The sequence below is a fragment of the Heteronotia binoei genome, chromosome 11 (genome assembly GCF_032191835.1).
Source record: "Heteronotia binoei isolate CCM8104 ecotype False Entrance Well chromosome 11, APGP_CSIRO_Hbin_v1, whole genome shotgun sequence".
NCBI lineage: Eukaryota > Metazoa > Chordata > Lepidosauria > Squamata > Gekkonidae > Heteronotia > Heteronotia binoei.
Window position 1 is genome coordinate 83,475,763 of NC_083233.1, and position 14,897 is coordinate 83,490,659.

Sequence of the window (14,897 nt, forward strand, 5' to 3'; positions counted from 1 at the left end):
AGAGCAACAGGTTTTGTCGAAACCAGCCCAGAATGGCATAAATAATCCCTCTAGCGCCCCAGAGAGCTCGGGCTGGGGGCTCCAGTGGTCCAAAGCCCACCCTCCTGTCTCCTTCATTCAGCTCTGCAACCTTTCTGTAGCAGCAGTCCACATCCTTGGGTCTGCAAAGCAGCTTGGACTGCTTCTCCTATGTAGCTGCCGGGCGGGGTGTGGGGGGGGAAGGGAGGCAGCCTAGGATGGCGTTGCTGGTGGTCTTGCTGCTGCTGTTGGTGAGGCTGCCTGTCTCAGCCTGCGGGATGCTGAAGCCCAAATGCCCCTTGAATCTGATCAGGGATGAAAACAAGCCCTGGAATTATTACAGGCCGGGAGACCATCTCATTGGGGGGCTCATCTCTGAAACTCCTGTGCACTTTCTACTGACCAACTTTTCAAAGCCTCCCTCCATCAGACTTCATAGGTAAGTCACACCCCGCCCATCTCTGGTTTCAAAGGGCTCCCTTCTCCTGTAGATGGAGAGCCAGTTTGGTGTAGTGGTTAAGTGTGCGGACTCTTATCTGGGAGAACCGGGTTTGATTCCCCACTCCTCCACTTGCAGCTGCTGGAAGGGCCTTGGGTCAGCCATAGCTCTGGCAGAGGTTGTCCTTGAAAGGGCAGCTGCTGTGAGAGCCCTCTCCAGCCCCACCCACCTCACAGGGTGTCTGTTGTGGGGGAGGAAGGGAAAGGAGATTGTGAGCCGCTCTGAGATTCTTTGGAGTGGAGGGCGGGATATAAATCCAATATCTTCTTCTTCATCATCTTTTTAGTCTAAGGAGTATATGTTGGTTGCAAAGAGAATTATAAGGGGGGCAAATAAAAAGGTTACGGGTAATTGAGTGAACTTGATCCTTACAATAAATGCAAAAATGCTTATTGGGGGGATTCTTTTGAAACTGCCCTTCATTTCAGCAGAAGGTAATGTGTTCCATCTAAGTAACATGAAAGAGTAATATTTTCAGATCATTTAATAAAAGGAATACTTGGACAATTAAAGCATTGTTTGATAAGAAAAATGAAGCAGATAACTTCTAGTCAGCTTTGAGTTTTAGCACAGGCCATTTTTTAAAAAATAATCAGTTTCATACTGGAATTTCAGTTGAGGTTTAATATAGTGATTATATGTATAACATTCTATCTATCTATCTATCTATCTATCTATCTATCTATCTATCTATCTATCTATCTATCTATCTATCTATCTATCATCTATCGTAGCCATAACTGGATAATCCTGAAAACTTCACGCACAAATCAGAATATTCAGCTTTATGGTTCTCTTGTACAGAGTATTTAATATCACTGGATGTGAAGTAACACGATCAAAAGCTGCTTTCTAATAGTAAGCTATGGCTTACTTTATATAATTTTAAGCGACCACATATTATATGAGAAGCAACACCTGGCTTTTGATCATTTTGATTCCTCGACGTGTGCCTTTGTACCATTTGATATACTGACTACTGAGGAAGGCCCTTGGGGGCAAAACGTATATGGGTATTGTGGTTATTAGAAATCCATCCAATGCATAAGTGACATTGCCTTTTGTTTCCAAAATTTATGCAGTCTATTCAGACATTATGCTTCAAAAATTCATTTTTGTGTATACTCTAAGAAATGTTATACATTTTTGTGATTTGTATTAGAGGTAGCTTGATCCTCTATTACAATGTTTTAACTGACACAGAGAGTCTGTCTTTTATAGAGGAATGCAGACAAGGCCTCTGTTAATTCAGAGAAGCCTTATTTCTGGTGCTGGACCTAAGTTTTTGCTGACTTTTGCTCAAAGAACACTTTGCAGGCCATAATCTTTAGATGAGATATTCATGTCTCTATCGTGTGATCATGTTCTGGAAGCCTAAAGATCATACAATCAATCTGGGGTAACTGTTGCACAAAACAACATAAAAAATGAGAAGCTGATATAGGAAATTGACTCTACTACAAGGAATCAGATATCAATGTAATCAATCCATCATGCTCAACATCTAAAATAAGGAGAGGATATTGCATCTTTACATCTGCCAGCCAATAATGAATTAAACGTCTCTCACAATATCCCACAAACCATATTGATCTCAAAGCTGCTGCTAGACTCAAATCAAGCTGTTTAATTTGCAGACCAACATGGTTCCTCTCTGAAACACCCGCTCTGTTTTGCAGGAAAGGTGTGACAACGAACTGGCATGTCCTGTCTTTCCTCTTTGCCATTCAGGAGATCAATGGGCACTCCCAGGGCTTGCCCAACCTCACGCTGGGCTACAACGTCTACGAGGACTATTATGATGCCAGGATGGCCTCGGAGGCCCTGGTGGACCTGGCATCAACGGGGCCATCCAACGTGCCAAACTACCACTGCGGGAGGCAGAACAACTTGCTGGCAGTTCTCGAAGGAGCCGAGTCAGAAATCTCCGGCCAGATTGCCAGTATGCTCAGCATCTACAAAATCCCACAGGTAGGAATGGAGGAGGGGAGGACCCTTCCCAGTCACACCAGGGCAGTGGAAAAAACATCACTGGGCATCAAAAAGGACAGGCAAAGAGAAACATGGGTTTTGAAGCAAGCTGGGAATGGTTTGGAAGATTTGTCTCTGGCTGTTGGCACACACACACGAAACCTTCCTTTTGTTCTGCTGCCTCCTTGGGTCAATCCCAAGTTTGTGACATAAGACCCAAAACACTTTATTTAGAGTGGGGATGCATCTACATGCCAGGAATCCAGTCCCTCATCTGAAGGACTTGCAGTCCCTCAAAAATGCAGTTGCCTCTTTCTATCCTTGGAACACCTTTCAGCTCTCCCCTGCCCTTCCACACATAATGAGCAGATACATGTCAGGACCTTCTTGTCTTCCTGCCATCACCTCCCCACACTAACCATTCCCAGCCTGGTCAGCAGAAAAAGGCCGGTATATCTGGATGCTACTTGATCTGCTTGTGGTCCTGTACAAACTGCTCCATTTGCTCCTCGTCTTTGACTCAGAGCTCAAGCACTGTGATGCTTTTAAAAATGGTATCAAGCAATGCCAGGACCACGGAGGTTAACAATCAAGGAATGACAGAAAAGATTTTCTCTCTCTTACAAAACAACATCAAAATATAATTGCAATACTTTCCATTCACAACATAGTATTACAATGTAAATTTCAGTGACAAATTCAGTGACAAATACCATCCGAAGAACACAACTTCAATACTGTCCATAAGATGATATCAGGTTCTTTCCAAACAATACAGTCCAACAATGCAAAACCGGTCCGTCCTCATTTCGGATCCTTATGATCCTTCCTCTGGGACTGTCTTATTGATTTTGAATACAATAGTCTGATGGTGCCTTATTTCTTTACTACACACTGTTTTCCAGGCTTTCTCTAATTTGTTTCATTACTAGAACGCTACTGTGCTACCATCAGACTACTGTATTCAAAATCAATAAGACAGTCCCAGAGGAAGGATCATAAGGATCCGAAACGAGAATGGACCGGTTTTGCTTTGTTGAACTGTATTGTTTGGAAAGAACCTGATATCATCTTATGGACAGTAGTGAAGTTGTGTTCTTCGGATGGTATTTGTCACTGAATTTGTCACTGAAATTTACATTGTAATACTATGTTGTGAATGGAAAGTATTGCAGTTATATTTTGATATTGTTTTGTAACACGGCGAGTATCTTTTCTGGTTTTCAAAAATGGAGCAAGATATGTTATTTGCCTTTGAAGTCTCTCCCACGGGGCATACCCCACTGTCCACAAACCTTGGAGGGAAGGTGGGTGTTACCCTTTGTGGAGTCCCTGTTGGTGATCACTGGACAGACCAAGTCTGGGGAGTTAGAGGGGGATGTCTCTACACTTCAGTTTCATCTCTAGGTGCATTCCACCCATTCACAAGAAATAGCAGCTCTACACTTAAATAAGAGCAAGAGAAATTACAGAGTTTGAAAAAAAAACTATTTGGTTTAAGGTGACAGTTAAGTTGCTTACAAATCTGTTTAATTCCCAAAGAGTATGAAGATGGTAAGTGAAGATGCTGCATTCGATATCCTCGTCTTCACAAGCATCAAACACGGACATGACACCTGCCAGCCTGCAATTCTGCAAGCCTACCTAGAGCTTCCATTCCGTCTACAGGTATCACCTACTGGAAAGAACTTGAAGAAGAAGAACAGCAGATTTATACCCTGCCCTTCTCTCTGAATCAGAGACTTCTCCCCCCACAACAGACACCCTGTGAGGTGGGTGGGGCTGAGAGAGCTCTCACAGCAGCTGGCCTTTCAAGAACAACTCTGCGAGAGCTCTGGCTGACCCAAGGCCATCCCAGCAGCTGTATGTGGAGCAGTGGGGAATCAAACCTGGTTCTCCCAGATAAGAGTCTGCACACTTAACCATTACACCAAACTGGCTCTCTAACAAACAGGAAGTTTGTCAACTGTCCTTATTTATTCAAATATTTATATCCCAGTTTTACTGTGACTCAAGGCAGCTTACAGATCATACTGAAAAACATGGGGGTGTGCAAAAAAAAAATCATTTCCCCCCACACTCCATTATAGCCTATGGGGACCATTATAGTCAATAGGCCCCATAGGCTATAATGGAAAATCGATCTGGGAGGGCCTCTGGGGGCCTGTTTTTTGAAATAGAGGCACCAAATTTGCAGCATAGCTACTGGTGCCTCTCCCCAAAAATCCCCCCAAATTTCAAAAAGCTAGGACTTGGGGATCCAATTCTATGGACCCCAGAAGGAGGAGCCTAATCCTCCATTGTTTCCAATGGAGGGGAAAATGCTGGTGAGCTGGAAGCTAAAATATTGTGCACCAGTGTCCCCTACTGCAGCTTAGAGGGAACTCCGGCTGCCCCTTCTAAGAAGGCACCCCTGACCCCCCACCTCCACCCCACAACTAGTACTCATAACACCCCTCCCCCCCAAACACTCAGCCGAGAGGCTGCCCTTGCCTTTCGAAGGCGATGTTCCTGGTATCCAGCGAGGTGCTGATGATGGGGGAGGTCAGCCGCCTCTCCACCTCCTTGCTCTTGGGGGTCATGGAGTCCAAGGTCAGGCACTGGACACTCAGAGCGGCTTACAATCTCCATTATCTTCTCCCCCCACAACAGACACCCTGTGAGGCGGGTGGGGCTGAGAGGGATCTCACAGCAGCTGCCCTTTCAAGGACAGCTCTGCGAGAGCTCTGACTGTCCCAAGGCCATATAGCAGCTGCAAGTGGAGGAGTGGGGAATCAAGCCCGGTTCTCCCCGATAAGAGAGCTCTGGCTGACCCAAGGCCATTCCAGCAGGTGCAAGTGGAGGAAGGGGGAATCCAACCCGGTTCTCCCAGATAAGAGAGCTCTGGCTGACCCAAGGCCATTCCAGCAGCTGCAAGTGGAGGAGAGGGGAATCAAACCCAGTTCTCCCAGATAAGAGAGCTATGGCTGACCCAAGGCCATTCCAGCAGCTGCAAGTGGAGGAGAGGGGAATCAAACCCAGTTCTCCCAGATAAGAGAGCTCTGGCTGACCCAAGGCCATTCCAGCAGCTGCAAGTGGAGGAGAGGGGAATCAAACCCAGTTCTCCCCGATAAGAGAGCTCTGGCTGACCCAAGGCCATTCCAGCAGCTGCAAGTGGAGGAGAGGGGAATCAAACCCGGTTCTCCCAGATAAGAGAGCTCTGGCTGACCCAAGGCCATTCCAGCAGCTGCGAGTGGAGGAGAGGGGAATCAAACCCGGTTCTCCCAGATAAGAGAGCTCTGGCTGACCCAAGACCATTCCAGCAGCTGCAAGTGGAGGAGTGGGGAATCAACAACAACAACAACAACAATTTTTATTTGTATCCCACCCTCCCCGCCGGAGCAGGCTCAGGGCGGCTAACAGCATAATTCAAACATTGGTCATACAATATTAAATAAAACTACATTTACAGTTTAGTTAAAATTCTGATTAAAATTCTAAAATTAATAAAATTAATAAAATATACTAGTGCTATGATTAAGTTTATGTTTACGATGGCGAGTTCTTTAACAGTTTCCCTCTTGATCAGTGAAGGCCAATCGGAAGAGGGTAGTCTTGCAGGCCCTGCGGAACTGTTCAAGGTCCCGCAGGGCCCGCGTTTCCTCTGGAAGTTGGTTCCATAGGCGTGGAGCCATAGTAGAGAAAGCTCGGTTGCGGGTGCTTTGCAACTTCACCTCTTTCAGCCCGGGAATGTTCAGCAGGTTTTTCCCGGCTGACCTCAGTGCTCTCTGGGGTTCATATGGGGAGAGACGGTCCCTAAGGTAGGCAGGTCCTCGGCCATATAGGGCTTTAAAGGTAATAACCAGCACTTTGTAATGAATCCGGTATACAAAGGGAACTCTACAAAACCACAATTCTAAACATTGCTGAGGTGAGGTGCAAAGATTCACACGGTCTCCCTCTCTTATCTTATCTTATTGTTACTGTTAGTCTTCCGGGGATGGCCAGGTGGCTGCCCCTGGAGGCGCTTTATCTTCAAAGTGGGAATTTCTGCCTTTGTTAGTATCAAGGGGAAGAAATGTTCACATCAAGCATTGGCAACATCTGCACTTTCTACTTTGATATGCAAGGTCTCTTCTCATGGTTAGTAACAGCGTTGCAAGATGGCGACAGTTCAGCTAAGCATTTTATTCAGTAGAGTTACATCGGCTGACACCAGGGTCTCAAGCACAGGAAGGTCTTTCTGAGTCTCCGCTGGGGACGTCGCCTGGGAGCGTCTGCATGCTGAGTGGGGGCTCTGCCACAGAGATGCTTTCTGAGGGCTGCTGGGAAATCCCTGCCTGCAGCAAAGGTACAAGGTGTGCTGAGCTCACAGAGGAACACTGCACCCGAAAGATTACACAAACACACCTGGAGTTTTGTCCAGACAACCAAAGGAATCACCTGCCTCTGCTTTTCCTCCCAGGTCAGCTACAGTTTTGTCGCCCGCCTTCCGAATGATCAGACTGAATTCCCCTTTTTGTACCAGAAGGTGCCAAAAGCAGATTGCCAGTCCCGGGGCATCGTCCAGCTGCTTCTGCACTTCCAGTGGACGTGGGTCGGTCTCCTTGCTCCACAGACTGACAGTGGACAACACTTCCTGCAGACGTTTCCATCCCTGCTCAACAGGAACCACATCTGTGTCGGCTTCTCACAAAGCATCCCAGTCCTGGCTACAAAAATGATGTTTTTCCCCTACAGAGAGTTTTGTTTGCAATCAAAAGTTAATGTGTATGTTTATTATGGAGAGATCCGCTTCTTTTACAGCACAATATTAATTGTCCAAAAACTTACTGAACTGTTTGCCATGAATCTCGTTGTAGGAAAAGTCTGGATCACAACAGCTTTGTGGGACCTCAGTTTGACCTTGTCATACAGAGTTTTGTCTCCACGGTTTGTCCATGGCTTTTTTTCCTTTTTATTCCATTCTAACAAAAGGAGAAACATGGAGGAGTCTTATGCAGCTAACACTGGCATCACACAATTTTTTAGAGAAGGGTTTAACTGTTCTCATTCAAAACCTGTGACATCTGTGAAAGACCAGAGAAGATGCATAGAGAAGGCAGGACTGGTAGAGACTCTGCCCCGGGATGCAATTCAAGGGGCCCTTTCTCTTGATAACTACAACATTTACAACAGTGTCCGTGCCGTGGCCCACGCCCTGAAGTCTGCCTACTCCTCCAGATCCTTGAGGTCGGCCCTGAAGACTGGAGGCAGGTCTGCGCTTCAGAGGGTGCAGCCGTGGCAGGTAGGCCCCTTTCCTTGGTCATTGATTAACTCATGAAAGGACTTTAATTCGAGCCTGGATTCTGAGCCAGGTGATGCTTGAAGCAACTTACAGGATATTCAAATCAACCACTATTAGCATTGCCATGATTGATGATGATGATGATGATGATGATGATGAAGACTTGACTCAGAGTCTCAAAGTGGCTTGCAGTCACCTTCCCCTTTCCCTCCCCACAACAGACACCCTGTGAGGTAAGTGGGGCTGAGTGACAAAAACTGCTCTTCAGAGAACAGCTCTCAGAGAGTTATGATTCACCCAACGGGTGCATGTGGAAGAGGAGCAGGGAATCATACCCAGTTCTGCCAAGTAACAATTAGTGCACTTAACAACTAAACCCAGCTAGCAGACTAATTCCCTGCCAGAACTCTGTTGGATCCATTTTCCGTTTTTCTTCAGACACATTTCTGAGTTTGGTTTGAAGGATCCTGAAGGGTGCGCAATTCTCTTCAAGTCTTATATTACATATCGGAGAGTGGGGGCATATTTTTGGGGGGTGGGTTACAATCCACCCCATCCCATAAACAGCTGAGACTGGTTGAGCTTCCCTGGTTGCTTTGAGACTTCTGGGGTCAGACTGGGGAGGTGGGGAGAGATGCAAAGAATCTGGGGCAGTCCTAAAAGGGGAAAGGGAGGGGTTTTCTAAGTGGGATTTTTATTTATGTCTGATGAAACTATTTTTCTCTCAAGTAGGTGTGTTTGCATTTCGTCATGGGTAAATAATATTAAAAGATCCACTATGATCCCACATGTCCCTAATATCAGAACCGATGCTCCCTCTAAACTCTGGAGATTTCTGAGCAAAAGTTCTACTTTTTTGAGCTATGGGCATTAAAGGTGTGAGTGAGCGATTTGGCTACTGCAGAAATTAGTTTGGCCATCCTTCCTGACCTAAGACAAAAATGTGTGATCCAGAGACTGTAAACTAGCTCACACCAACTCAGCTTAGAGGGAACAGTGGTCAGAACAGATACATTCCTGAGGAGATTCCTCCTTGCCTCCGGGTGTGGTAGACAGAGACTGAAGTCCTTGTTTGGTTGTCTGTTCCAGGGGAGCTGTACTTTTGTCATTAGTGTTGTGCATCGAAATGTAATGATGAACATCTGCAAATCCAGCTCTGGAAACCTCTGGTGCAGGCCCAAGCAGCCTGCCCGGCAGTTTCCCCAAATGCCCTCAGACTTGTTCTCCTTCCAAAGACAAGGAGCACCAAGTTATCAGCAGCTAGAACTGCTTGGCTGTGGCCTGTTCCATCCACCCCACACCAATGGGGGAAGGATGTCCTGCGGGGGGGGGGGGAGGACTCTCTTACTGGCTCCCTCTACTCCTTCCTTTATCCTGGCTAATATCTCAATGCTGGCATCTTCTCTCATATTGCAGCTTCACTCTTTCATGAGGAACTTCCAGTTTTACAATACTTCCATGGATGGAGTTAATTGGGATGAAAATGAGGATCCAGCAGCTAACCTGGACCTTATGAACTGGGTGTTGCTTTCCAACACGTCCTTTGGGGGAGTGAAATGTGGGAGCGCAGAGAGACTGGCGTCCTCAGACATCAAGTTCACCATTGACATCGATGCCATTGTGTGGCCCAAGGTGAGGGGGGCACCAGTTGCTTCTCTCTATTCCTTGTATTGTCTCTCCAGCTTTAATAATTGGTTGGGTCCTCTTTGTGGTGCCCGGGGAAAGGAGGGATCTCAGTAGGATACAATGTCACAGAGCACACCCTCAAAAACAGTGTTTTCTCCAGGAAATCCAATTGTTGTAGTCTAGGGACTGGGTGTAATCCTGGAAAATGGTCTTCCCTAGGTCTGGAGGTCATTCACTAGCTGGGAAGCAAAAGGCCCCATCAAGTCCTTTGCTGATAACAAAACTCCTTCACACTGTTTGTTCAGTGCTCTTTTGCTTACTATTTAGAGCATGCCTCGCTCCCGGTGTACCGACAGTTGTCCCCCTGGCTATGCCAAAGTGGCCAAAAGAGGAGAGCCTGTTTGCTGCTATCGGTGTGTTCGATGTACAGAGGGGACCATCTCCACTCAAGAAGGTGGGTGACTGGGAGAAAGGGCAGCCTCAGGAAAAGAAGAGAAAGCTTTACTCAGATATTTTCTGCAAATCTTGATTTGATGCAGGGCAGTTCAGATGAGCATCCAAGAATGCGATTCATTCTGTTGTTGCGCGATCAGACATCCAATACTATCACGCTCTTTTCTTGGAGCATGCTTAATCAGATGGTGATTTCTGGGAGGGGGGGGGGTCCATTGAACATGCGCCCAACTGTTTGGAGCTGGAAAATCAAAGATTGCTTCAGAGGCAGGGGGGAAGGTAGAAAGTTTCCAGTATTAACATTGCCGATCCAAACCAAGGAACTGCCAAGAATTACTTTCCTAGAAATTGGCAGTGACAATGATATCTTGAAATCCTCCACATTGAAAAAAAAGAATTTTTTCCTGTTCTGAATAGTGGGATAACGTTTCCCCCCCCCCCCCCCGATCCTGTGTTGATTGGAGAAGCAGAAGCGTCACCTCAGATTCCCGGATGATCTGGCAATGCGCATGTCTGCTGGGGCTTTTCTTTTTTTTTAAAGGTGGGAGGCAGTATCGCGCGTGAGCTGTCCAAACAACAAAAAGCCGATCTTGTGCCGCTGTTTTGAAAAAGTGCCAGACTTTCTGTGCTGTCAAATTAATGCGCCATTCAGGCGTAGCAAGCCTGGATGACCCTCGATGACGCTCGATGGGCAGATGTGGATGTCTGAACAAACACATTTAATCCGTCAGCCAGACGGAGCTGTGTCGTCACTAATAGTACGTATGACTGCACCCTAAGAGAGGAAGTGTCCTACAGAGAATGAATCCAGCTTGGCAACCTCTGGCTGCTGTGTGGGCAGTTCCATTCCAGGAACTTCCTTCCTAAGAGTCCTTTTGGTTCATGATCCTTTAGACATGGTAACGCCAAGCACTGAACCAGGCACTTTCTGCAGCTATTTCATGTTCTGAAATTCAGCTGAGCCCAATCAGTTTCACACAGTCCCGCTAGAGCCCTGTCAGAGGCATTTTATAAGGCAGGAGGAAAGGAAGATTTTGGTGACACTGAAGTTGTGTTCCTCTCTTTCCAGATGCAGAATATTGCAACAAATGTCCAGAAAATGAGTATCCCAATAAGGAACAAGATTTCTGTGTCCCCAAAACTGTCATCTTCCTCTCCCATGAAGAACCGCTGGGGGTCAGCCTAACTTTCTTTGCCCTGTTTCTGTGCCTAAGCACAGCCTTGGTGTTAGGAGTCTTTATAAGACACCTAGAAACTCCACTGGTCAAAGCCAACAACCGGGACCTCTCCTACGTCCTCCTGGTCTCACTCCTGCTGTCCTTTTGCTCTTCCTTCCTGTTCATTGGACAGCCGAGAAAGGTCACCTGCCTTCTCCGGCAAACCGCCTTCAGCACCATTTTCTCGGTCGCTGTCTCCTCTCTCCTGGCCAAAACCATCACCGTGGTGGTGGCCTTCATGGCCACGAAGCCCGGGAGCGGGATGAGGAAATGGCTAGGGAAGAGTCTGGCAAACTCCATCGTCCTTTCCTGTTCCGCCCTTCAAGCAGGCATCTGCACTGTCTGGCTGGGGCTCTCTCCCCCCTTCCCAGACGCTGACCTGCACTCTTTGCCTGGACACATCACCCTGCAATGCAACGAAGGGTCTGCCGCCATGTTTTATGGGGTCCTGGGCTACATGGGCTTCCTGGCGGCTGTCTGTTTCACGGTGGCCTTCCTGGCCAGGAAGCTGCCGGGGGCCTTCAACGAAGCCAAGCTGATCACCTTCAGCATGCTGGTCTTTTGCAGCGTGTGGGTGTGCTTTGTGCCCACCTACCTGAGCACCAAGGGGAAATACACGGTTGCCGTGCAGATCTTCTCCATCTTGGCCTCAGGCGCTGGCTTGCTGGGCTGCACCTTCCTCCCCAAGTGCTACATTCTCTTACTGAGGCCTGACCTGAATACAAGGGAGCATCTCATGATGAAAGCGAAAGAGGCCACCTGAGTCTTTTCTGATTCTTTACCCAGCCCTGTAGTGACTAGGCCAGTGCTTTTGCATTGCGAGTGGATGCCCTGAACTGCTATTCTATTACGTCATCTCTCTTCCCTTTTGTTTTGTTTATTGTCACCCAAGATTTCATAGAACATACACATATATTTATTTATTGAAACATTTCTATCTCACTTTCCCTGGAAGTTCAACGTCTCTTACTGAAATAAAGTGAGTTCAGCCAGCTCTGAACCAACCAAGAACACTATTGCAAGAAGAAACAGTCACAGAGGAACACAGGCAAAAATGCCACTATATACAATCTGGCCATGGCTAGCCAAACCTCCCTAGCAGGCAGCATTTACTCCTTCCGGGTCTCCCCAGGCACCTTCCTTTGCATCTCTTTCTTGCAAGTTGTTACATGCCTGGCATCCTGATTGCCAGTTTGTCCAGGCTTCAGGATCCTGGTTTGCTCTGAGTGCCTGCCTCACACTCAGGCAACAGGAATCCAGTGAGATGTAATACATAACATTTACCATTGTGTTACACAAGCATGAATTATGGCCATAGCAATTAAAACACAGCAGTAAAAGAGAAAATTGTTAGCAGCTCTACAGACATTCAAACGGTATAACTCCTCAGTGCCACAGCAGCAATTCCAGTTGCTTCTTGTAGTGTATCGGCAGCCATATGAGCCATGCGCAGAGGCGACTGGGCTGTCCCAGGCGCCTCCAGCGTGGGGCGTGAAATCCCCCGCCAATCACCAGCTGTGGCGGGAAGTTTAACAGGTCAGGATTGGCCTGACCTGTCCAGTAGGCTGTACCGGGGATTGTACATAAGCGGGACCCGGCCCGCGTGTTCCCTCTCTTGCAATGTGCTCCGAATAAAGAATGTTGCCCTACTCGTGTCTCCAGACTGAGTACGTTACACTTCTTCTGAAAGAAAGGTCTCATTGCCCCTCCTGAAGAGGGAGGGGGCTTGGCCAGCATCCATGCCACTCCTTTCCCATACAGACATCCACCGTCAAAGAAAACCTGAAGAAGGAAAGTCAATACCTGAGATGAACAGCCCCATGGCATTTGCACTGACTTTTTTCAGATTTCTTTTTTATTTCTATGAATTAGCATTTGGGAACCACTGAGTCTTCTAGTCCTCGATGAGGGCAATGCCTGGACTCGGGTTGCTGCCTGGCATTCACTGGTCCAATTATGAGGGGATTGTAGTCTTGAAGGAACCACACAGTTGAACTTGATAAAAACGACTGAGAAACAGGTTTCCTTCAGTGGCATCTGTAGCTTAGTTGTTTCTTTGTTTTCCTTTTCTCCAGCCCTCTCAGTATCACAGTAACAAAGTTTTGGGTGAGCTAGGCCCCAGAATAGCTTGGTGAAGCAAATTTCTTGCTTCACTGAAAACATGGAACAGAAAGGCATTTCAGTTTTAATTGTTTTTAAGAGGAACAGCACCCATACCTTTATAACACCGAGCAGACAGGCTTCCTACTTCTAAACTGCTTTGGACTGTAATCTGTAACCAAAGGCAGAATTGTTAGGCACATAGAGGGACAAGGCCTGCGGAAGGAAAATCAGCATGGTTTCTGCAAAGGGAAGTCCCACCTCACCAACCTTTTGGCATTCTGACCTGGTAGATATTATATACTTGAACGTTCAAAAGGCTTTTGACAAGATACCTCACCAAGGACTCCAGAGTAAACATGGTAAAAAGGACATGTTCTCTTATGGATTAAAATCTTGTTAAATTTGTTAAGTCTTGTCAAATGACAGGAAACAAAGAGTAAACAGTTCTCATAATGGAGGAAAGTGAGCAGTGGGGTCCCACAAGGATTGGTATTGGGGCCGGTAGTATTTAATTTATTCATAACTGATCTGGAATTGGGGGTGGGTATTGTAGTGGCCAAGCTTGTATATGCCACAAAATTATTCAGGATGATGAAAACCAAGGCTCAATGTGAAGAGCTCCAAAAGGACTTCCACAAACTGAGTGAGTGGGTGACAAGGTGGCAAATGAAGTTCCATGTTGGTAAGTGTAAGGGAGGACTCTGGGACAAATTGCCCACTGGCCTGAAGAATGTCCACTCCAGTCCCCCCCCCCCACCGCCTCTCCTAAGGATTCTTTAAGCCCCCAACTGCCCACAATCAGGTAAAAACGGGAGAGGAACTTTGGTCACAGGATTGGCAGTGCCAGCTGCATGCGCCCTAAAGGTCTCCAGGAGACCAAGGCTGTAATTCGTTATGAGGAAAACAGAAGTCGCTTCTCCATAGATATTTGAGTGAACAGGCCAGACCCGGAAGGAGATGCCCAACACGAGGTCTATTTCACATGATATAAGGCACTTAATAGGGTAAATAAATGTTTTGTGCGGATGTTTCACTATGTAAGGTGAATGTGGCTCCCAACTTCACCCTGCATAGGTTACAGTCAATACTCCCTCTAAACTGTGGAGTCTTGAGCAAAAATTCTGCTTTGTGAGCTACTGCATAAATTAGTTTGCTCTGGGGCCAGTTTTCCTGAGTGAAGACAAAAAGGTGTGAGCCGGAGGCTAAAAAACTGCGATAAGCTCACACTAGCTCAGTTTACAGGGAACACTGGTTACAGTTTTTCCCTCAGAAAGAGAGTCCCAGTTTCTTCCTGAGCCACAGCGGATGGAAATGATCCGGAGGGGAGATTTGATCCCCCTTTTCCACCCAGGCAGGTTACTCCAGCTGAGGAAACTTCACAGGAATCTAATTTCACAACTGCCAGGCTTCTTCTCCAGGTTCAGAGTTGGCCTTTTCCCACACAGAGCTCCTGTCCACAGAACCCACACCTGTAGGTTAGGAATCCTGGCCCTTTAACAGGATGCTTATCTGTCTCCCAGAAACAAGCCAAGCCCCAAATCCAAACTAGAAAGCCCAACAAAAGGCTGGCCAAGCTGCCACCTTTACCCAGAGCCACCCAAATCCCTTCTCTGAGGAAAAACATTTTCCCTCCTTTTTAAGGCAGAGGCTGGCTCACCCCCTCCCACCTGGTGGAGTTCCCTGGGCCCTGATTGGCTGACAGTTCATGGGGATTTGCACAAGGCCAAAATCACCTGGATCGCTT

General features: G+C 47.0%; 1 protein-coding gene across 1 annotated transcript; it reads left to right on the forward strand.

The window, feature by feature from the left end:
* The first annotated feature begins 236 nt into the window (after nt 1–236).
* On the forward strand, nt 237–11,813 carry LOC132579049 (vomeronasal type-2 receptor 26-like). The gene is made up of 7 exons (XM_060249184.1): nt 237–457; nt 2,197–2,488; nt 4,031–4,156; nt 6,933–7,754; nt 9,171–9,386; nt 9,708–9,834; nt 10,903–11,813. The coding sequence occupies exons 1-7, from the start codon at nt 237–239 to the stop codon at nt 11,811–11,813; spliced, it is 2,715 nt and encodes a 904-aa protein (XP_060105167.1).
* The last annotated feature ends 3,084 nt before the right edge of the window (nt 11,814–14,897 follow it).